We start from the raw sequence: 24,201 nt of genomic DNA, 5'->3' as shown, positions 1-24,201 counted from the left end.
TTATTTTAGAATTTTCAAAATGTTAAAAAGCCTATAACTTTTTTAATTTCTATCGAAATTCAAAATATCATTCGGGTAATTTGCGGGTCTTTTTGTAATGTACCATAAAAGCTCTATTTTTGCCTGAAAGAAAAATTTGACTGAGATAGTTTCTACATATATTTGATATCTGGTAAAGAATTTAAATGAAATTTCCTCTTATCTGGTTAACGAACTTAGCCTTTAGTTTGGGACCCATAAGAAGTGTATCAAAGGTTAATTGGATTGGACAAAGCTTTCCAAAGTTAGCGTGGCTACACAATTCAGGTAACCATACATAGCCACAGACAAACATACATACAGACAGGCAGCCACCGACCAAATTTTCTCATTTTCAGACTAAGTGAAATGAGAATGTAATAAGTAAATTTCCGAAAATTTTAAATATTAAATCAAAAGTTTTAGGTCAAAGCCTACCCTAATGGCAGCAAACGTAGCTCGCAAGATTAAGCTCGCGTAGGACGAGAATCAGTTGGATGTAGTGCTTCACACTCGATAATGTGTTTACCTCGCGCTAAACGCTCGATCTTTGTAGTTCCTCCATATTTGTGCACAGGCCTTCTAAAATTGAACGTCATGCATCGACAACTGTAATTCTGTGATTATGAATTCTTTTTTTTTGTTAAAGCTTCCTCGGCTATAACGAACACATTCTCATTACACATCTCGTGCTTCGCCCTCGATTTTTTCCACAGTGCGAACTTTTCTACATTACGCTCAACTCTGTTATATTAAATGAATATTTCATTTGTTTCTGCAGCTCAGTCTGGGACTACTCATTCAGATATTGCAAACTAATGTACAAATTATATTTTCTATGATTAATCTATTATTCTTTCCATATTTTGCATTAATTTTAATTCTCAGCTAGCCTAAAAATGTACGATTTAAAAAATGTATATTATTACAATTCATAATATACATTTATATTCAACCAAATCTGTTTTGATTGTCTTGTTTTTATAATTAAAATAAATTACGCATATTACAAAAAAATATGTTGATTAGTATTTTATTGCACTTTGTGTCGTTTTTCTAAAGACTTAAACAAAAATACGCATCCTATCAAAAAATAATTTATAACAAATTTGTAGCTATTTTTATGTTGAGTAACTTTTGTCTATTCCATTTGTCAAAGCTCGTGTCGTTTATCCAAAATAAAAATTTCGTCTATTTTTATTTTATGCGATTAAAATGAGAACTATGTGTTTCTTCAAAAAATGATTAAACAAAGGTATAGATCTTTCTTGAGCTTACAACTCGTTTCTATTATTTTTTTGCGGTAACTTGCGTTTTTTTCCAAAAATTAATTTTTTTACTTTTATTGTTATTTTTTTACGATTAAAACAAAAACTACGCATCCTACTCAAAAGATAGAGGGTGAAGTGAGGGGGGAGGGGAAAGATTGAGAGAGAGTTGGTTAGCGCTTGTAGGGTGAAGATCGATGCGCTGATTTTGTTTAAATGTTGACACCAATGGGATTTGACGATGAAAGTCTCCTCGTCCCAGGAGATCCAAATTTTATACACCCCAAGGAGCAAGAAATGAACAGGAAATTTACTGGCTTGAGAACAGATGAAATGGAAAATTTACGGAACTCGTCAGCCTCGAGATTGTATAGATCTTGACTGATTGATTTACTAGAGATTTTCGGGCACTCGTGAGTCTGGAGGTTGTGTAGAATTTGATACATTGATTGACTGGAGTTTGTGGGCACGGTTGTGTAGAATTTGACTGGTTGATTGACTGGAGATTTTCGGGCTCTCGTGAGTCTTGAGATAGTACATATTTCAAGTGATTGATTTACAGGATATATAAGGGTTGACGGGCCTTCAGGACAAAAGTCCGATAAATCACGAAGAAACGTTGGAGTACCAGAGGCACTGATCTCCAACAGGAATCGGCATAATTAATAGAGAATTGACGGAACTTTACGGAGAAGGTCCAGAATTTCCCCACGAGTCGCTGAAGGCTGAAGGGCAGTGTCCTCCAACCAGAACTGGTAACTGAAAACTAGTATAAATGGTCCATCCTTTTATATGTGGATGGGCGAAGATAGGTACCACTTTCTTTCACGTGTCCTTCTAGAAGTTCTTTTACTCCCCTGGGAGGAAGGAAATTCCATCGTTTTGAGTACACGTGTAATCAATATCAATAGATTATGTTCCAAGTGTTAAGAGCTGGACCCACTGGGAGAAAAGGGTGAGATTGTACATCACCCGCATGTAGAAGTTAGCCGAACATCAAGCGAAAGTACATATGTATTTCCAGAAGATGCACTCAACGGGATAAAGGGGGTGAGATTTACATCATCCGTGTGTAGGCGATGGTCCATGCATCAAGTGAAAGTTCGTTGTCCATTAATAATTATTTCCCGAAAGTGGAGTAGTGGATTGAATAATGAATAATTAATCAATAAATTCCACTATGGGAACCGAATCTCAAAAATACAAATAGTATAATTTATTTGGTCAATTCCCTATACAAATATATTAAAATTCACTCAGTAAGTGACAATATTCAAAACGTTCATATAATAATCATATAAGGCTTGCAAAAAACAAAGTTTTTATTATCTTGAGAAAAATCATGAATGAAATTAGCTAATATAAGGCTTGCAAAAAAAAATTTTTATTATCTTGAGAAAAATCATGAATGAAATTAGCTTGCTAACGAACGACAGACAGACATGCACCGACGTAAATACTATTTTCACTGACTCAGGGGCCTCTGAACGACGATATTTGATGAAATCCGCGGGTCATTTTTTACATAAAACCAGTACCTTTTCACTTACATGAGAATGTAAAAAAATATGACAAGACCTTAGGAAGATTAAGACTATGGATAATTTTGTTAATAAAACATAATATATTTGTACGACTCGCTCGTCGTCACGAGCTTGAAATAATATTTGTAAAGTTAAATGCTTAAATCATTAGATATAATACGCATTAATGTCTCGTTTTACTACCATTATATATAACAGTTATTTGCGTACAGGGCCAGGAACTTCTATCGAACTCTGCAGAACAATTAAAATTCTTGCTCAATTATTTTTTATGAACTTTCTGGCGAAATATTACTCTCATTGTTCTACAAATTTAACTCCGACAAAGTAGATATCGATTATATCCATGGCTATGTCGGTGTTATTATTACACGTTAATTAAGAGACCATTCACACATAACGTAACGTTTCTGGTATATTTTTTCTCTCTGAAATCCGCAGGAAAGGCATAATTGATTATTTTGGTCTAGTATAATTTTGAGAAGAGTAAAGTTTTATTTTATCTAAATTTTGTCAAACTTTCACAACGAACTGTTCAAATTTGTTCAGTTTTTTTTATCTTAGCATTTAAACAGAGGGCTATTTAAGCAACAAAAACTGATGCTATAAATATTCCAATAAAAATGTAAGTTAAGCATTTACACCTTTCCATAACAGATGTTAACTCTTCCTTTCTTCTTCAAACGACTTCTAGTATTATACAGCAATAACGAATTCGACGTTTACATGACGAGTATGTCTTTTTAATGTAAATTATTAAGGTTTTTAGGCCTCAAATATTTTTTGTAATATTTAAAAACATAAATACATACATTCAAGCGTGCCAGTAGTCAATATATCAATTGTAGAAAAGAATAGTAAATTTATCAAATCGTGGAGAAAAACCTACACCTAATACACAGTGATTTGAAGCCTCGAATAAATAATTGCAAGAAGCATAATAAGTAGGCAGTAAACTTTTTATCTCAGCAAATCCAAAATGTGCTGTTAGAAGTCCCAGAATTTCTCATTAATTTCTGTTTCTACTATTTGCGTACATGATTCGGCCTTTTTACCATTACTTTATGATAAGTTCTGTTGAATGAAAGTGTTAATTCGGATATTCTGGACGAATAGCATAACAAGAAAAAAAACAAAGTAGAGCTAGGAGACTATGTATTGCTAATTTGTCAAATATTTAAACAAAATTAGTTTCATATTTGTGGTCAAATGCAATAGAACAAAGATCGATTTTTTGGAATTTAATGACCAATGTGGTCAAAATTTCGGAAAATTCGTTACGTATATTATGGATGGCCCCGTAAGGCCATGTCATATTAACATCAAAACAATTTTTCGACTCGATATCTCAATTCGTGTGGACATGAGTTGTTCCAAAAAATATGTAGCAAAATAACTTTGAGGTTAGTACGACATACCCTTAAAGTAAAAAGAAATTTTTTATTTAAAAACATTATGCCCAAATCCGCAGAAAAGGCACCACTGAATCAATGAATATATGAAAGCCCTTCATTCTTATTCTTTCTTTTTTTCATTCATAATATTTTGTCACAAAGTATGCAATCGTAGAACATTAAACGGAAAAATCGTCACGTGTATTATTTCACAACCCCTTTAATAATCCTCGAAAGCATTGTTGTTTTAGTTCAAAACTTTCGCTAATTTTCTTGATGAATAAGAAAACATCTCGTCTTTTTTATAATTAGTCAAATATTAGCGCACTTATTCATAACAAAGTGATAAAGACAAATAGCTTCAAACGACGACGAATATTCAGTCTTTATCGTACTTTGAGAGGTAATAGGATTCAGTAATTGTTTATAAATAACAATTTAATTCTATGATTAAAAATAATGTAATGCTGACTGTCATCATTGTCTAATGAATGAAACAATACCAGGTGAAAACATTCACGTGAAAATTAGCATAAAACTCCACGTAGAGATACACGTAAAAATCTAGGAAAATCATGTAAAATTCGAGTGGTAATTTGAAAGAAGGAAAAATGGTGGAAGCATTAAGTGCAATTATATGTGAATTTTCAAGCGGTACCTTATGGTTTAGTTTCCGTGCACTTAAAATCTTAAAACCACTAATACTGCCGCCTAAATAAGAAAAGTAGTAACTACATCGTGGATGAGCCTCCTGTCAACCTAACCAAAATTGGGGTGGCAGGAGACTCATCCAAAATGTAGCTACGTCTTTTCTTGCTAGAACGGCAGAATAGACCTGTGGGACGATATATGTTTCATATTTCAGACTAGTTCCAATAAGACCATTAAAATCAACCTTCGCTTTTCTGCTCTGATTGGGAGAAGCGATTCAAAAACTGAAGTTCATTGTAACATTTAAAATGTTACTATATTATTTTTCAAATTTCTCCGAAATAAAGTATGAAAAGTAATATTTTTTATATATGTAAAGAATTGTTCAATTTAAATTAAAACATACAATTGTTGTAAATCATGCAACGACCCCATTGTAGCACTGTTATTCTTTCCGCTTTAAATTACTATTTATTTTTGATGAAATATGACATTGAATTACTATTGCAAATGTTCTACCAGGTAAATAACTTAAAATCAATTTTCAAGATGTTTTTATACTTCAAAAAATTAAATTATTTAACTATTTAAACGACATAATTATTTCGTTTGACCCAGATCTTCTTTTAGGAACTAATCGGCATGGTAAATAGAATATCGTCGGCTGAGGAACCTCTCAAAGACAGTAGATACATGAGCGTATATATACATCTAAACACTTGACATGGAACATCTTCAAAAGTTAGATTGCTTGGAACTGAGTAACGAGGAGTTTGGTAGCTTTGGCTATGTCGTAAGCACAAGAGCGGACTTGCTGCAGGCAACGATCCATGTGATCAGGATCACTTGTACATCGCTGCAGACCGGCACATTCGGCTTGAAGTCGTCCGGTATTACCATTTAGTTGCCGTAAAGCTGATCTAACATTTTCATCCACTGGGTTCTGAAATCATGAAAATCATACACAGCCTTAGATATCGATTTCAAATAGTCTTTTCATCTAAAAATTATAAACATTTTGATTCAGCCTACGTTTATCAAAAACTGTCATTCTATCGAGAAAAAAACCTATCTCACTATTGTGCTTAACAACATAATATCACATCTCAGTTATTGAATAATGACAGCTAGGTGGTTAGAATCGTTACTGTTTCTAGCATCGCTCCGCTGCATTTTTGGTCTAACGAGCTTGGAGAGACAACAAGGTATGGTGTGTGAGTTAGAGGGAGACAGAAAGAGAGAGAGAAATACTTTGGTAACAATCATTTAATGTAGTAGGTGATAGGTGCATGCTAAACTTCTCGATAAAAAATATCAACTCACCATACAAATTTCTCTTTCTATCTTTCTGAGAAACATTCTGTCTCAAGCGCTATGCAAATACGGAGACACGCACAAATCGAGCTCTTTTTTTTTAACTTTAACGTCACACCGTGCTTACTGATCCCTCACTTGTAACTTACCGATAAACACCACCAGACACTGCTGAAAGCACGTACTTTTGGGTTTGTCTATGGAGGCATGAAAAAACGCCATTTTTATCATTTCATTCTAGAAATATATACAATTAATTAAATAATTAAACGATGTTGAGACTTCCACTAGTACGAATTTATCTGTTCTCTGCAAGAACAACCTAACCTGACTTCAGTTGTTTTTACGGAGAACGGCTCTTCGAACATGTGGTTTTTTAAATCTGTGAATAAATTACTTACATAAACTTTGTATAAAACACGTATTAAAATTGCAAGAGCGAAGTAATATAATGTGATGAACAGAATATATCAAAATATATAAAAAGAATACCTTACAACAATTTTTTTTTAATTCCATGCCATTTTCCATAGGCACTCCTAATTATTAATAAGTCAATACATTATTTCCATTTCCTAACCATCTTATGCTTAAGACATAAAAAAACTCAATAGAATTTTAGGAAAAAATTTAAATATTAAAATACCCGATAATCACAGTATGGTATCACTTCACGTCGCATTACTCTTTAATAATACTTGTTCTGAAAACAATAGAATCTAAATGGAATCACACAAAGAAAAATACAAAAATTCTTTTTGAGAAATTCCAGAAAAGAATTTCTTTTCTTATGAATAACGCCTTCTTTATATTTGATAATAACTTTTATCAGGAAACACATGTCATGCCGATGGGTTCCCCCATTTTGGCTATAACGATATGCTTAAATTTATTAAAACTATAATTGATTATTTTATTTATATTCGTGCTTACAATTAAGGATTATCTACTGTAAGATCATTATCTACTGTAAGCTGGTCTCCCCACGCTATTTTGAAGACTCCTTTTTAATTACTCCTAAAAATAAAATAGATTTGATCGTTTCACTTTTTCATTCCTATCACATCAGACTACAATTTCCAACCGAAAAATAAAAATGAACAATTCAATTGGATTTTTAAATTTAGAAATAATGAGATCCGAAAACAATATTATAATAACTAATAGGTTCTGCCCAAAAAACTGTTCAGGAAGATATCTGAACTATTTTTCTAATTTTCCAACACACCATAAAATTGGAATGATCAAAAATCTTGTTGATTCAACCATTCTTTTAACAGATGTTTCTTTTCACTCAGAAAATTTAAAACTAGTTAAAAGACTATTATACTATAATAAATATCCAACTAATTTGACTGATAACTGTATTGACAAAAGATTAATTGAACTCCAGACAAAGACTAACAACACTAAACGATATCAATATAGACAATACTAATCAAAAGTCAAAAGCAATCATTTTACTATACTTTCTAGGTCAAATTTCACATAACATAAAAAGACATCTAAATGAAAATGATAATGGTACAGTAAATCTGTCATGAAAAAATTGGTTTTGGGGAAAAAATTACCGAATCTAGCCTATTCATAAATTGTTAATGGGTCATGTGAATCACCCGAAACCAAGTTGTCGGGACCACCCCGCTTGGGGGTTTTGAAAGAACTAAACATGTTATCGGATTTGATTTTTCGTGAGACCGGTAGGGCGTAAGGAAAAACTTTTTCAACCAAAATTGTAAAGGATTCTATTATCTACAAATTATCTTATGTAGTCGCTGAGCTACAACCAAATAATGCAAAAAATAGAGGACGCCAAAGTTAAAAAAAATCAGTTTTTGCTAATTTCATCCCGAAAAAATCTTGTCACGATCAAAAGGAATGCAAAATTTTAGAGCAGGAAAAAACTTTAAAAACAATAAAAAAGTTTTTTTCTTGCGATACATCGTTTTGGAGATACAGCGCTTTGAATTTCTAATATCAGGTTATATTCTTGAGAAGTACAGTAAATTCGTCTTTCTTTGTGTGAAACAAATACCTGCAGCTATTTTATTTCACAAATCGTTACCAAGGCATTTGAATAATTTAAAAAGAAAAGTTCTGATCCCCCCACTCCTTATGCGTTTTGATAAAATTCCAAATGTTTCTGGATATTTTTTTTATGAGAACGGAATGTTAAAGAGAACAATTTTTCAATCAAAAAATTTGGAGGACAGTATTATCTAAAAATTATTTTCTGCAGTGGCTGTGCTTCAACGATGAATATACGAAATAGGGGGCACCAAAGCCGAAAATAAGTTTTTAATCTTTTTCAAAGGTAAAAAACAATTGGTTAACATCGCAAACTCTAAACTTGTATAGCAGGAAAAACCTTAACGATAAATATATTTTCTTTTTTCTACGTTCGTTACGTGACGTTACGATAGTAAAAAGTAGTCTTTAGGGGGTTTTTGGGTGAAGAAATTTCAAATTAAATTCAAAATTGTCACACACACAAAATCACCGCCACAAATTGGCGGACAGACATAGAAAAAAACTGACGTAAAGTTTGTCAAAAGTAGTCTTAATGGAGTTTTCGGGGTGACGGAATTCAAAATTGATGTCAAAATGGTCAAAAACAAGACTAGAGTGGCGCTCGCAACTACACATGCATAGGAATTAAGATGAGAATAGCAGAAAGTAGCACCTTTTGTTTTGATTTTTCTAATTATTAAACCTTTCCTGACATACTGAAATTTGAAACTACCCGAAATCTCGCGGAAACATAACTTTAGACATGGTTTTTATATGATTGGTTTTATAATTGTTATTTTTTGACCAGGATATGTAACAGATGACTTGCGATGTATTTCATGCACGATTTACAAACAATAAGCGATATAAACTTATTAAACAAACCTGCAGGAACATCTTCCAACTGCAACTTTCACAGATGATCAAGGGTTTCGCCGGAACGGCACGTGCTTGCTCTTTTAGTAACAAGAGCGGAAATATTTTTTTTACGTAATACCGTATTTGAACTTATGCGCAAAAAATGCGAGTTCGCTCTCTGCGATAATTTAAACTCTACTTTTTACCAAAGTTCTTTTTAACGTTTGCATTTTTCTCTGTTTTGAAGTTTTGAAGTTTGGGGGGTTTGGCTAATTCTTTTGGCGTTTCAGACCACTGTGCGATGCACGGTTTAGGAGATAAGGCGTATTTAAATCATAATATCAAGTTATTTTCTTGATACAAGAATTACTTTTGAATTACCGAGAAGCTAACCATTTTTCCGTTGAAAAAGAGCAAAAACTGATTTTTGGCAATTTTGTCACCCCTCATTTCTTGCATTTATGGTTGAAGCACAGCGGCTGCATACAATAATATGTAAATAATACTGTCATCTACATTTGTGTTAGAAGTATTGTTCTAAGTACCATGCCATTTACATTGAAAATAAAATCCAAAAACATTTAGAGTTTTATCAAAAAAGGATGGCGGGGATTCAACTTTTTCGGTTTAGTCTACTTAAACGCCTCAGTAACTATTTATGAAACACAATAACTGGGGGTATTTTGTTCACAAAAAAGACAAATTTACTGTACTTCTCAAGAATATAACCTGATATTATACATTCAAAGCGCCGTATCTCAAAAATGGTGCATCGCAAAAAAACTTTGTTATAGCTTTTAAAGATTTCTTTCCTGCTCTACAATTATTTAATTCTTTCAACAGTAAAAATATTTTTCTTTTCGGGTTGAAAAAGAGAAAAAATTGATTTTTGGCAACTTTGGCGCCCTTTATTTTTTGCATTTTTATTTGTACCGCAGCGACTACATGAGATAATGTGCAGAAATAGAGTTCTCTATAATTTTTGTTAACAAATATTATTCTCTGCGACATACCGTTCGCACAGAAAATCAAATCCAAATTTTTTTTAACATTTTCGAGATCCCTAAGGGTCCGAAAACTTGTTTTCGTGCTATTCACATGCCACACTAACGATTTATGAACTAAAATAGCTTCTGTAATTTTTTTCCTACAAAAATGACAGATTTACTATACTATAATATCACAACTTTCTTTAGAGTTGATACTATACTTGACAAATTTATTAAATTAGGGGAGGTCAGACTAGATACTTGGGTCCAATGTAATGTTGTATACAGAATTTCCTATGGTTGTGAAAAGCTTACATTGGCCAATCAAAATGTCTGCTACGAAACAGAGTTAAAGAACATAAGAAAAACATCAGATTACTTGATTAACGCAAAAAGACTGATGCGACTCTAGTTTTATAGAATGGAAAGAAGTAGAAATTTTATACATTGAACCTAATGGATATAAACGCAATTTCCCTAGAGTGGTTTCAATTAAAGAAGCATGTGAGACTTACATCGATTTAGTTACCGTTTTAGATTATTTCAGTACTTTTTATAATAAGATTTTTGAATTTATAATTAAATAACAAATTCTCTAAATGCTTCTCAAACGTTAATATCATCCATTGCAATTAAAATAAACATATAATTGAGAAGTAAACTGTTACAAAAATAATAAAAAGGAATAGTTACGGACTTTAACCTTGTTACACCTATCTATCGCTCTCCGATGTGTTGCATTGTAACTCTAAATATGTGCGTTCATGAATTTTCCGAGATGGAGATGGTTTATGCCTCTCCGTTTTTATAAACAAAGTTTATTGAATTTTACCACAGTTTAAACAATAGTTTCATATACAAAATAAAAACCTTTCTATAGATATAAAATCAATTTCCTAATTCTTCCATTAAATTTTCTGTTTGCAATTCGTTTACACCATATTCACGTATTCCGAACCTAACCTTATTTGATGTTTTCTAGCACTTCCTAAAAAGTTTTTCTATTAATAAGGACATGGAATGTACACATACAGAAAATGGCACGGAATATTTTTAAAACTGTTTTCTGGTATTATTTTCTGGTATTATTTTCTGATATTTTAATATATTCTGTTCATTAAATTATATTACTTCGTTCTTGTAATTTTAAGACGTTTTTATTCATATCTGTTTCACCCAAAAACCTGACTGCATCGGGTCAATGGCTATAGATATTTCGAACAATTTGGATAGTTGCAGAGAAGAAATTTTTTCCAGTTGTTTTAAAGGTGCACAGAAAATATATATTAGTCGGAAGTCTTTCGGGGAAGTAGGTTTAGAAATTTCGGGAAAGGGCCAAAAAACAACCTTTTTTCAGGTTTCTGGGAAGATGTCGACCAGTAGAGAAGCATTATAAAAATATGCTAAAAAATAGTAAAGATTATTGGAAGGGCAAGCTTAATCATTTTGATTGATATTCCAAAAGTTCCAATGTCATTCGATTTGATTTCAAGTGTTTTTTCCCAAATGATTTCAGGTGTGATGTCATTGAAAAAAAGTCAGTCATTAAATGTTTAATTAAGAGAGGTAATGAAAGATGATGATAAATCTGGAACTGGAAATTTAAACAAATTTGAAAAGTTCATCAGGCGGAAAATTACTATGTATAGATTCGTGATTGGTCGGGATTATGTGTAAACGTTTCAGTAGATGCCAAATTGTCATCTTCTTTGTCTCTACATGCAATCTCGTTGCAATTGTATTGATTGAACGCGCCTCTAATCTTAGCTTGAACGAGGTTCCTAAGTTTACGAAATTAAGCTAGTATTACACTGATTTTTGTTCTTTTTGTAAGTCTGCGTTTGGCATCACCTTTCCTCATCAGATTTTTAATTTCAGATGTTATCCATGGAGCAACTTTATTGAAGTTTTCGGGCCGTGTAGCGGAGAAAATTGGTCAAATTCGGAGACTAGGTAATAAGCAAGAGTGTAGATTTTATTATTTATACCTGTATCTAGTAATATTTTTTCCAAACCATATGTCATTAAGTGTCCGTAAAATTTATGTTTATCAATATTGAAGAGATTCCTCATCAATCTTTGGGTTGGTTTATAATTAAGTAAGTGATTACAGTTGAACTCATAAAATAGCTAATGGATACAAGTAAGGAAGATACTAAAAGGATAATTAACAAAGTCGAAAGCGATGCCGTAGATCTATGGACAAGTTCTCAAGAAAAGTGTACATAATTTGGTAAACCGATATTCGGATGTCCGGAGAGCTTTCAATATTATGATGGTGTTATAACAATTATGGTATCTCAGATTTATAATTAAGCCTAATATTATACAATTATTCTCTATAAGACCAATATTGCAATTTAAAGCTACTAGTTTAAATATAATATCAAGTTTGCTGTTAGAAGATAGGTATAAAAAAACATAAAAATATTGAAGGTATAATTACCAACGGCCATAAAATGTCCATGCAATTATTATATCGTACCATTGAGTGTGTTTTCTTTCAGTATATAGCCTAATTGCTATTGAAATCTTTATGTGTTCTAACTGTGAAAGTAATGAACTTAAATGCAAATATAATTGTATCTCGAACAAATTCTCTATTCATGACAACGTTATACATTAATTATCAATAAAGTTACAGGTGGGCGAAGATATAAAAACACAGCCAACCGCGTCAATTACGCGACAAATTGTGACAGAAAGCTCAGCCAAAGCTTGAGATAAGTAAAAAACTTCAAGCAATACAATAAAATACGAAATGAAGTTTCAAAATGATTGAATAATTAACTATTAGTAATTATTTTTTCTACGCTTTTTATTATATTTTTTTTTTTCGGTAACTTTTCCAGAAGCCTGAAAATAAATACGATTGCACTCCGGTAATCACATAGCGTGGGCAAAGTGTGGAATAGGGACCCTCGAATGATACTGATACTGATAACTTTTTCGAGTTTTTTAAATAACTTTATTGATAATTAATCTATGATAGTGTCAAGAAAAGAGAATTTTGTTCGCAATAAAATTATCTTCGTAGTGAGGTTCGTAACATTCTTAAGCGATTTTTTTCAATGACTTATTCAAACTTTCGTAGAGAGGTCAACATTCTTGAAACCTATCATAGGCATACCATCATCCTTTCGACAAAAGATCTTTCTTCCTGCTATCCAAAAATATTTAATCTTCTTTTGTCTCCTTAAATCCAATATAGAAGCGTAGATCCGTCGACTAAAGGGCGTAATTTTAGAAATCCACTCTTGCTGCCTGGTTTCGAATTCTTTAAAAAGACTTCTTATCAGTAAGAGAGGCGAGAGAAGCGATGGTAAATACAGGGTTCTCTACTTGATTCTCTACCTGATCTCAGATATCGATAGTATCAAAAAGACAATATCGATATGAAAAAGAAATATCGATAGTAACCGATATATCGTAATCAAATATCGCGCATGTGCACAAGATTATCTCAAAATTTAAATTACCAATTTAGTTAATTAAATTTATTATTATGAATTATGAATTTAACCGAGTGCCATTAATAAACTAATTTAAATATCGCGGAATAAACTGAAAAAATTATATTAATATAAACAAAACAATTTATTTTGTTGAAAAATAAATTCCAAATGAAACATGTTTAATGTAATTTGAGCTAATTGCTCAAATTATATGTCTACATACACAGATCCACAGAGACATCATGGGAATCGCCTTTTGAAATTAGAATCTTTGTAACATAAAAACTAAATTGCATTTTCAATAAAGTGTTTATCTATTAAACGTGCATAGCACGAATTTTTGAAAGGCAATTAAGTTGTAGGCAGCACTTAAATAATATAGTGCGCACTATGAGAGCGAATTTAAGTACAAGTTTTAAACAGATATTAGCGCATTTCTTCTTAAACGATTTAATACGAATTAAATAGTAATAATATATTTAGCAAAATGCCGATATCGAAAATTTATATCGCTTTGCAACTCGATATATCAATAGGACACTATCGATATGTCAATATCTATATATCGGAACCAAAATATCGATATTTCCGATATTTCGATATTGATTTACCATCACTAGATCGGTACCTGCGTTGGAAATTAGCAAGGGGCTTGGATCTAGGTTTAAAGAGGTGTCGCTAGCACTCGGTGATCTGCAGTTAACGCAAATAATATCAATCCCTTTTTCAGGCCATCAAAATTATTTTTTTGCTGATCCTGCATGAACGCAGACTAAGAGGCAAAATATGCCAAACTTTATGCAGGAAACAGCGCTCGGTGATCATCTGGAGATATAATTGTTGCACTCAGCACAAGAATCCTTCGTTAGATATATGTGACGTGCCCCGAAGAAAGGGGGCTTACTCTAATAAAATCTAAATCGAGGTTTTTACACCTTTCGATAGTTTTTGAGCTGCTCTTTTTTAATGAAACTATTGGAAAAAATTTTATAGCGTTATTATTGATAATAATTGAGTTGTTGAGTACCCGATAAATCGGGCGCTTACTCGAGAGCTCGAGTCACGTGAAACACCTCCCACCACTTGCCACTACATCTACGCGTGTCATCTATACCCCGCCTGTGATCCGCATCAACGATCTATCTATTTCCTTGAGGATGTAGTGGTAAGCGGAGAGGGAAGATTTCGTGAGTCTTCCCTCTCTCCTAAAAGTCGCTTCTATCGAGTCAACTTCGACCGCTCGCCCTGAAAAATCAACACAAATACAAACACTCTGATTAAATATAAAGCACAGAATTTCCTAATAAATAATTTATAGCAAGAATAGAGCAAGACGAAGCGAAGCACACATCAAGAACCGAACAGGTCCGCACTACATCATATTCACAACTGTATTCACCTGTCGACTTTATGAATATTTCGGTACCTTTTCTCTCTCTCTCTCCTTCTCTCGTCTCTCCCCTTTCGGTGGGACGAGGAATCGAATACTAAAGTTCTGATGTGTTGAGTGGATTGTTATAAATAATGGAGGAAGAAGTTTAGATCGCCATCTCTTTCGCTACCGCAGAGATGGACGGTAGTTTGTAAGGAATTTTAGTTAATGTAACTAATCATACCATTTTATTACCGCAATTAAAATTACTCAATATTGTTGTGAATTCAATGAAAAAAATGAAGTCATTTAAATTCATTTGATCAACCTAACAAGTTCCAAAACTACACGGGTTAGGGCTCCCAATCGGACAGCAGGAAAAAAAAACTTTCTCACGTAAAAATAAATGTAGGTTACTTTTTTTTCTGAAATTTCTTATTATTTTGATACCTCCGGCAAACGAGGTCGAAATTAAACTTGAACAGTAACCTCATTTTTCTCGTGAGTGGTATGCTAACTGACATGTTTAGAAAAAATCTACGAAAAGTTCGACGATTAATCACGTAAACCGAATTAAGTTTTATATCTTTGACATCTTTTAGTAACATCGCAGTTAGACATGAAGAACTGGCGTCCATATGAAGCTGAAATTTGCACAAACTAAAACTACTATGTATGTATGTACATTTAATCTCTCCTTTTTACGGGCTTGAGGGCCTCCACTCCCTGTACATATGTATATTTACATTCCGTCCTTACTCTAACTTATCCGCTGCTTATATTCTAATTTTTCGCCTTATTTAATAATAAAATTAAACAATAATTACATTAAAAAATAAAACTAATAATAATTCTATTAATGAAATACCTTCCAAGGCTTCCATTTCCTCTTACCATAAAAAATAACCATTTTCCACGATTTTGAAATCAACTTTTGCTTTTTACTTTCCATTTTCAGGATTTCCCGTTTGGCTCTGCTCTATTTCCCTGTTTCCATTATTTCTTCCAAGTTTTTCATCCATATCACTCCCTGTCCATTACTATCCAAAATCCATCTTACACACTCATCCACACTCAACTGTCCGTCTTCCTTTCCTGTATATATCTCTAATACATATGCCCATCACTCCAATTCGTATCCATATACTCTACACAAATTCTCCTCTTCATTCATCAAATATCTGCAAGCTCTCACTCCTCCTATTCTAAACCGTACAACCCTACTCCATTTGTCTTCCTTTTTATTTTTTTCAGATATTCTGGTTCCCCCGGCCCTTTGACCACCATATACCATCTATTGTACGTCGAATCCATAATCTTTTTCGATCTCTCTTCTCCTTGTCTCACGAACAGCTATAACTCTGTGTTCTGCCACTCCATAACCTCTTATCGTATATTACAAACCTTTCCAATTTTTATCCTTTCTTCCTTCCATTTTGAATTTCCCAAATTGCCTCTCGCCTCATTGTTCCGAACTTCACCCAAACATGCTTGTGTTATTCTATTCCCCTCTCTGCTTTTCAGCTTCTCTTTAAACTTTCAGAATCTCTTAATTTGTCTAGTAACCATTTTTTCCCTTCCTCATTCTTCCTTTAACATGTTTCTTGGGCAACCCCAGTAACCCCCATTACCCACCTCAGAAATCGCTCATGCATGCTCTTCACTTTCGTATGTTCCTTGCATCCCCAGATCTTCACTCCATAATACCGCCCAAACCAATGCATCAAACAACCAGACCCTCATTTTCCAGTCGTGCTTGAACCTTCTCTTTCCTATACCCCATACTTGACTCATTACTTTACCCGCACATTCTATTCTAGTTCTCACCTGCAACTCGTTCCCCACTCCTGCCTCAACCCAATAACCTAGGTAACAGAACTCCTCCACCTTTTCCACTGTTTGTCCGTTTATCTTCCAAACGTAATCTATTATCGTTTTTCAACTTCTGAAATACATCACCTTGGTCTTCTCTGCGTTCAATGTCAGATCCTTTGCTCCAATATATTCTTCGAATATTCTTATCATTATGTTCATCCCCTTCTCGCCGTCTGCTAAAAGAACTATGTCGTCCGCGTGAGCTAGAGAGTATAGTTTGCTATTAGAAAAGCGGTGATAGATTACGTTTGGAAGATAAACGGACATACAGTGGAAAAGGTGGAAGAGTTCTGTTACCTAGGTTATTGGTTTGAGGCAGGAGGAGAAAACGAGTTGCAGGTTAGGGCGGTGTTATGGATGGGACATCTGAGGATGCAAGGAACATAGTAGAGTAGAGAGCATGCATGGGTGATTTCTGAGGTGGGTAATGGGGGTCTCTAGATTTGCCCAGGTTACATGATAAGGGAAGAATGAAGAAGGGAAAAAATGGTTACTAGACAAATTAAGAGAGCCTGAAAGTTTAAAGAGAAGCTGAAAAGGAGATAGGAGAGTAGAATAACACAAGCATGTTTGGGCGAAATTTGGAATAATGTAGAGGCAATTTGGGAAATTCGAAATGGAAGGAAGAATGGAGAAAAATGAGAAGGGTTCGTAATATACGAGAAGGGGTTATGGAGTGGAAGGACACAGAGTTGGAGCTATTAGTAAGACAAGGAGAAGAGAGATGGAAAAAGATTATGGATTTGATGTACAATAGATGGTATATGATGGTGAAGGGGTTGGAGGAACCAGAATGTCTGCTCAAAATAAAAAAGGAAGACAAATGGAGTAGGGCTGTACGGTTTAGAATGAGAGAAGGACTGAAAATTTTCAGATAATTGATGAATGAAGAGGAGAATTTGTGTGGAGTATGTGGCCTGTCCATCTTCTCCTTTCGTTCCTCCTGTCCTCATCTTTAGCTTGTTTTTTATTTTGTAAACCCTGACGCATTTCCTTCCTTCTTCTTTAACTGTTCTTTATCTTTCTCTTCCCCTTGCCTAGTTTGACAAGATCTCAATTATTCTATTTCTTTGTTCTAGATCCACATCTCTCCGTTTACCTAGATTCTATCTCTTCCTAAATGTCACCAAAATGATGCATTCCCTTCCTTCCTACATTCTTCCTACTCTCTTTACCTACATGTCTCCTCTCTAAAGCTTTTGAACATTGCTTGAATCTTCGTCGGCAAGTTCCCCTCACCCTTCTCTCTTTCCGGGGTTTTTATGTTTATCCATTTCTTAGCCTTTTTACCTCCATCTAACTCTTCGTTCACTTAATCCCTTTTCCTTTTTTCCTCGGTTGATCCCCCCCCCCCCCAACAATTCCTTCGCTGCTTGTCGCACTCGCCCGTTTTCGCCAATCCAAAAGAAATCGGATCGCTTCTACACTGTGCAGCTCTGTAGAGCTTTTCCAAGTTTGTGGGTCTACCTCGCCTGCTACCCCTCCCCAGGCCTGCCACGCTTCCCTCTCTCCTAACCGGCGTATTGTAACGCTCGTCATCACTACTTTTGAAGCTTGCCTCGATACCAGCCTTATCCCCACTCCTTTGAACTTCCCGTACGTCCCCATTTGACCCGTTACTCTAGTTTGCGTCGTTCATCTGCCGCCATCTGTCTGAGCTCAATGTTATAGGCATGCTACTCTACTCTACTTTATCTACTGAGCAAGATTCTCAACACGTCAAAGTTTTCATGACGCAAAGTTCAATCTACCCTCAATATCAGCCTCTATTTTTGACTTTCCACCCCACTCACCCTTTCATCCAAACCATTCACTCTCACTCACGCTTTCACACCTACCTTCCTCACTCACCACAGTTTCACCACGCTTACTTCTCTTCCCCGTTCTTAATAGCAAAAAAACAACAGAACGACAAAAACAACATCACACTAAAATTGGCACGGTAAACGGAAGCCAACTAAAACTATTATTCTGTTTCAATAAATTTTATATTGGATTATTTATTTCGGCGAACTTATACACGTACTGCCCAATAATATCTAATAAACCTAAAAAGCAACGAGTTTTTTATTTTCATTAGAAAAAAATTATTTATTTTTATATGTTACATCTATTGAAAAAAAAAATTCAATTCGATTCTTCTACCCGAAATTTCAAGTCTTAGACGAACAACTTTTAATATAAGAAAATACTTTTTTTTTAATTTGTAAAAAACCCAGTGGACACTGCGATATCCTAAAGACACTTGTTCTTTGATCTCTGAAAAACTCTATCAAGACTAACAAACAATTTTACTGTTACGTACAAGTTCTTTGTAATATGGTCGTCCTTCCCTTGGGCCCGTTGAATCATTTCTCTTCGCTTTGTAGTTTTGTTTTCCTCGATGATGTATGCATCATTGAATGTTGCTTGAAACTGAGGCGAATTCTTCATTTCTACTCTACGGAGTGAGTACCAATCTCTGCCCCCCCCCCCCCTCACAATTCAAGTTTTCTATTCCTTCACTAAGGTCAGGCGTTATGTGATAGCTTCTTACGGTCTTCTCACGACGCTTGTTAATAATTAGAATCTCCGTGTTGATTACACAAATCTAGACGTATCCTACGATTATCTGGTCCTGTTTTAACAGCTATTATACTCGTGGAACATCCGATACTTCTGCCTGGAGCCGGTGCGTTGTTCATTTTTAAATCGTTCCTTGCGCTCGAGTCTCGATTTAGAGGGTTATTTGCTGACTTTGGTATCATATTATCAGGCATAAAGTGAACATGTATTTGACGCAAAATCCTTCAAGTTTTTTATCAATAATTTGATGTTTGCTGCACGCAATAAATTATTTTTCTGCAATAAACATTACCATTTTGCGACGTTTCTTCATTTTTAGCAGCGAAAATATAATTTTAAAATATTTTAAGTTTGAAACATAAATTGCAAATATCTAAAAATATATAACTGGGAGTGGGGTTACTCGTTTTAAGAAAATATATTCGCAACATTCTATGTATTTCGTATTTCATACAAATGCGTTTATTGTAAGATTTCGTCCTGAATTTCACTTTTAAGGGTCCCCTCATCTCTTCTTTCTTCTACCCTGTTCTCTAACCAGTTGGGCGTCCCTACACCGTCGAACGAAGGAGCTACATACGCGCGCGTAGATTGGTCGAGAGGAGTAGAACTTGTAGAGAAAAATGAATGATCAATACAGTCTCAACTTTCATCACAAATCGTTGTAGAGAATAATGTAGTAGTAATAATGAACAAATTTCTCACTGAAGTAAGCTCAAGCTTTTCATTATTGATTCGACGCTTGGTCGCTTGCGATTGTATTTAATTAACATTAACTTGAATCGTTTATTTTTAAAATGAAGGAGTAGTCCGAAGTCGTGTGTGAAATACGCATCGAGAGGGAAGGGGTTTCGATGCTAGCCTTCTCTTCTGAAACTCCTTTTGCTTGCAAAAAACAACCTGCAATTTTATCATTTTTCAACTTGACTCTTCCAACTACAAACATGACTGGTATATCGCAAAAAATATTATCAACAGCGATATCCAAGATTTTATGGGCAACTTCTGCTAGTTGGTCTAGTTTAAATTTGTCACTGGAAGCTAAAACCACTTGAATAATTAAAAGCACTCGACTGAAAAGTGTACTCTTTACCCTAATGCCAGTGAAAAATTTCTTCGAACAAATTTAATAATTGGGTCAATTAAATCCAACATCTTTCAAAAAAGCAGTAAAGAGTACACTTTTCAGTTGAGTTCTTTTAAGTCTTCAAGTGGCAAAAAAATATTTTCATGCATAAACTTAGTATTTCTAGGTTAGGCAGCTCCTCGGTTTCCCTCTCTCTCCCTTTCACTCCGTCTTTCTCTCTCCGCCTCTCTCTGCTTCTCGATCTCTCTCTCTCTCTCGCTTTCACCGTCAACTCCCTCTGTGTGTAATCGTCCTGTTCCGTTGCAGAATGATAAGATGATCGCGGGAAAGTAAATCACTTCGTAATCCCACAAACACAAAAATCACAAATACGTTGAACAAAGAAACACACTTAAAGTTTGAGATGAAGTTAATGGATATGAAACATAAAAGGGAAACGATTGAAAGTTTATAAAACAGAATTTCTGTTGATATACAAAGGATGGTTTTCGACGTAAAAAATAGAGATATCTGCTCCGATTCAAATCACGAAGAAAACTGAAAAAGCATTCACAGAGGTCCTGCAGTTTTACAAATTACGGGATTCAAAAGAACGGTGCTTTAATTTTTAAAAGGGCTGTGGCCGTATTACTACCTGAAAATTGAAAGAACCGATTGCCAGTTCCATTTAGGGCGCGACGACCGTCGTGACTACGCGTTCTCAAAATTTGTTCCGCTGTAGAACAGGATATTATATTTTTGAAAGTTTTTCCACGTCGGCCAAAATTGCAAAGCGGTTTATACAGGTCAAACTGAATGTGTATTAGGAGTAAGGGAAGAATCCGAGAAAGATATAAATAAGGTCCCTAATAAACAGACAATGCTCACTAAGCATACTATTGAGAAGGATCATTTTTTTGGTTTTGATAACGCGAAAATTCTTGCGAATGAATGCCACTATCGCAAACGTCTGATGTTGGAAATATGTCATATTTCTGGTAATGATAATGCTGTCAATTTCAGAACCGACGTGGAAAAACTTTCAAAAATATACTATCCTGTTGTAAAGCGGAACAAATTTTGAGAACACGTGATCACTATGCTCGTCGCCCCCTAAAGGCAACCGGCAATCAGTTCTCTCAATTTTCAGGTAGTATTAGCCACAGCCCTTTTAAAAATTAAAACACCGTTCTTTTGAATCCCGTAAGTTGTAAAACTGCAGGACCTCTGTGAATCCTTTTTCAGTTTTCTTCGTGATTCGAAACGGAGCAGATATCTTTATTTTATGCGTCGAAAACTATCCTTCTTATATTAACAGAAATTCTGTTTTATAAATTTTCAATAGTTTACCTTTTACGTTCTTATACCTGGCACTGAAGAGGACCCCTATCCGCGGTCGAAACGTTTGCCAATTCAACCTTTTTAAGAAATGCAAGTTTTATAATTAAGTATTTTTATAAGACCCTAATGCCAATGAAAGAATTCTTCAAATATAATTCAAAATATTTCAATGTACTTCAGGATAATTCTCATACGTCACGATACTTCACATACTTCAGGATACTTCAAGATATTTCCAGATAATTCAAAATATTTCAACGTACTTAAGGATAATTCACATACTTCAAGATACTCCACGCACATCATGATATTTCATGTACTTCAAGCTAACGTAGTTATTTTGATGAAAAGATATATTTCGCGTTTCACTCGTGTAAAAAACTACGAATTTTTTGCCGACGTTTCGTGAACATTGCAGTCCACATCTTCAGGGCTGAAAACCTGAAACCCAGGTATCAGGTCATGATGTTCTTAGGTATACTCTCTACGATGCCTGTGATTGGGCAGAGCGCCCCGCCGCGGGAAATGGTCGTACTTGGTTGGCCAATCAAGTCTTTTTTTTTTAAATCCGGGAGAACGAAAATCCAAATCGGACTGGTATTATATCCATTGTCCCTATTGATATTATTAGCGTGTTTGAAGATTTCGATTGCTTCTCTATGTTTTCTTGGAAATTTGTTGCGCGTTTTTGGAATGACTGTTATTTCATCAAATAAAATGTTATGTCCTGTTTCGATATGATGTTCAGCTAGTGCTGATTGCGTGAAATGTTTTAGCCTGACTTTACTTTCATGTTCCTTAATACGTTGGCTCACCGCTCTCCCGATTTCTCCAATATAGACTTTGCCACAAGAACAAGGGATTTTATATACTCCTGGATCACTGAGGGCTGCCTTTTTATCTTTAGGGTTATTTAGTAGTTATCCTAATTTCGCAGGTGGTTTAAATATGATTTAAATGTTGTGTTTGTTGAGAATTCTTCATAATTGTTCTGTGACACCTTGGATGTAGGGTAGGGTGGTGGTCATTTTTCTCTTTCTTTCGTAGGTTGTGTTGACTTGCTTTTTTGAGTGTGTTTTCTTATTGCTTTATCAATTTGTTTGTTTGTGTCTTTGTCTGTTATGGAGACAGCTCTGTATAAAAGGGAGTTGATGACTGATTGTTTTTGAGATGGGTGATGGTGGGAGGAGACATGTGAGTATCTGTTTGTATGCGTCGGTTTTCTGTAAACTTCATGTCCTAATGTGTTATCAGATTTTTTGTAAACTAATACGTCCAAGAAAGGCAATTTTCCGTTTTGTTCTATTTCCATGGTGAACTGCATATTAGGATGTAATTGATTGATAAAATCGAAAAACTTATTTAGTTCATCTCGTCCATGCCGCCAGATGACAAATGTCTCATCAAAGTAACGGAACCAGAATTCTGGTTTAAGTTTGACTTGGTTAAAGATTTTAGTTTCTATATGTTCCATAAGGACATTGTCTATTACAGGTGAGATTGGAGATCCCACTGCTGCCCCTGAGGTTTGTTCGTAGAATTGGTTATTGAACGAGAAGTAAGTATTATTGAGACAGTGTTCTATCAAAGGTACGAGCTCGGAAGAGAAGTTTGTGAAAGATTTAATAATATCAATTGTCTCCGAGATTGGTGCTTTCGTAAAAAGAGATACTATGTCGAAACTCACCATGATGTCTTGGGGTTGAATGTGAATCTATTGCATCTTTTTAATAAAGTCAAATGAGTTTTGTGCGTGAGTAATGGAGTTTCCTGTAAAAGGATTTAGTTTTGCAGCGAGGAAGCGTGCTAGGTTGTAAGTTGGTGAGTTTATTGCGCTGAAGATCGGTCTGAGTGGAATTTTCTCTTTGTGGATTTTTTGGAGCCCCTAAAGTCTTGGAGATATGGGATTAGTAGGTATTAAGTTAGATATTGTTTGGCTGTCAAGTTTAGAGTCTTTGAGAAGAGTTTTTGTTTTACTGACTATTGTTTTGGTGGGGTCCTTTTTAAGTTTTTTCTATGTATCGTCAGTTAGAAGGTCCATGATTTTGTTTGTATAGTCTTCTTTATTCACTATTACTGTTGTGCTGCCTTCGTCTGAGGGTAATATTATAATATCTTTATTTTGATTGAGTTCTTTAATTGCGGTTTTTTCTTGTTTTGTTAAGTTTGAGGAGGGAACTTGAGCTTGGCGTAAAATGTTGGCCGTCCTGCGTCGTATATCATTTGCTTTTTCGGGTGGAAGGGTATATAATGTGGATTCTAAATTGCTTATTATTTCATCCTTTGGGATTTTCGATGGAGCTACAGCAAAATTATGTCCTTTAGATAAGGCTGAAATCATTTCATTGTTGAGAGGGTGGTCAGAGTTGTTTTTACTGTATTTGTTAGTTGAGTTTGCTTTACTGGAAGTAATTTGTCAAATTTTGTTTTTTGTTTTTGGGTGGAAAGCTCTTTAATCCGTTGGGATTGGTCAAACGATAT

At 34.5% G+C, this 24,201-nt stretch overlaps 1 protein-coding gene across 7 annotated transcripts in view; it reads right to left on the bottom strand.

Moving 5' to 3' along the window:
• Window positions 1-2,482: 2,482 nt before the first annotated feature.
• Window positions 2,483-24,201, bottom strand: part of LOC117169747 (ARF GTPase-activating protein GIT1) — a 217,037-nt gene continuing 195,318 nt past the window's right edge. For 4 of the 7 annotated variants that reach the window (XM_033356267.1, XM_033356417.1, XM_033356309.1 and 1 more), the window contains 2 exons: window positions 6,339-6,386; window positions 2,483-5,818 (listed from right to left, as the gene is read on the bottom strand). In XM_033356267.1, coding sequence (XP_033212158.1) covers window positions 5,618-5,818; window positions 6,339-6,386 — 249 coding nt within the window. In that variant the 3' untranslated portion in view covers window positions 2,483-5,617. The remainder of the gene's footprint in view (window positions 5,819-6,338; window positions 6,387-24,201) is intronic. The other 3 variants (XM_033356589.1, XM_033356486.1, XM_033356538.1) reach the window with 1 other exon arrangement.

This window comes from Belonocnema kinseyi, chromosome 1 (assembly GCF_010883055.1).
Source record: "Belonocnema kinseyi isolate 2016_QV_RU_SX_M_011 chromosome 1, B_treatae_v1, whole genome shotgun sequence".
Classification (NCBI taxonomy): Eukaryota; Metazoa; Arthropoda; class Insecta; order Hymenoptera; family Cynipidae; genus Belonocnema; species Belonocnema kinseyi.
Note: the sequence above shows the minus strand (reverse complement) of the source record. Positions and strands in the feature narration are given on the sequence as shown.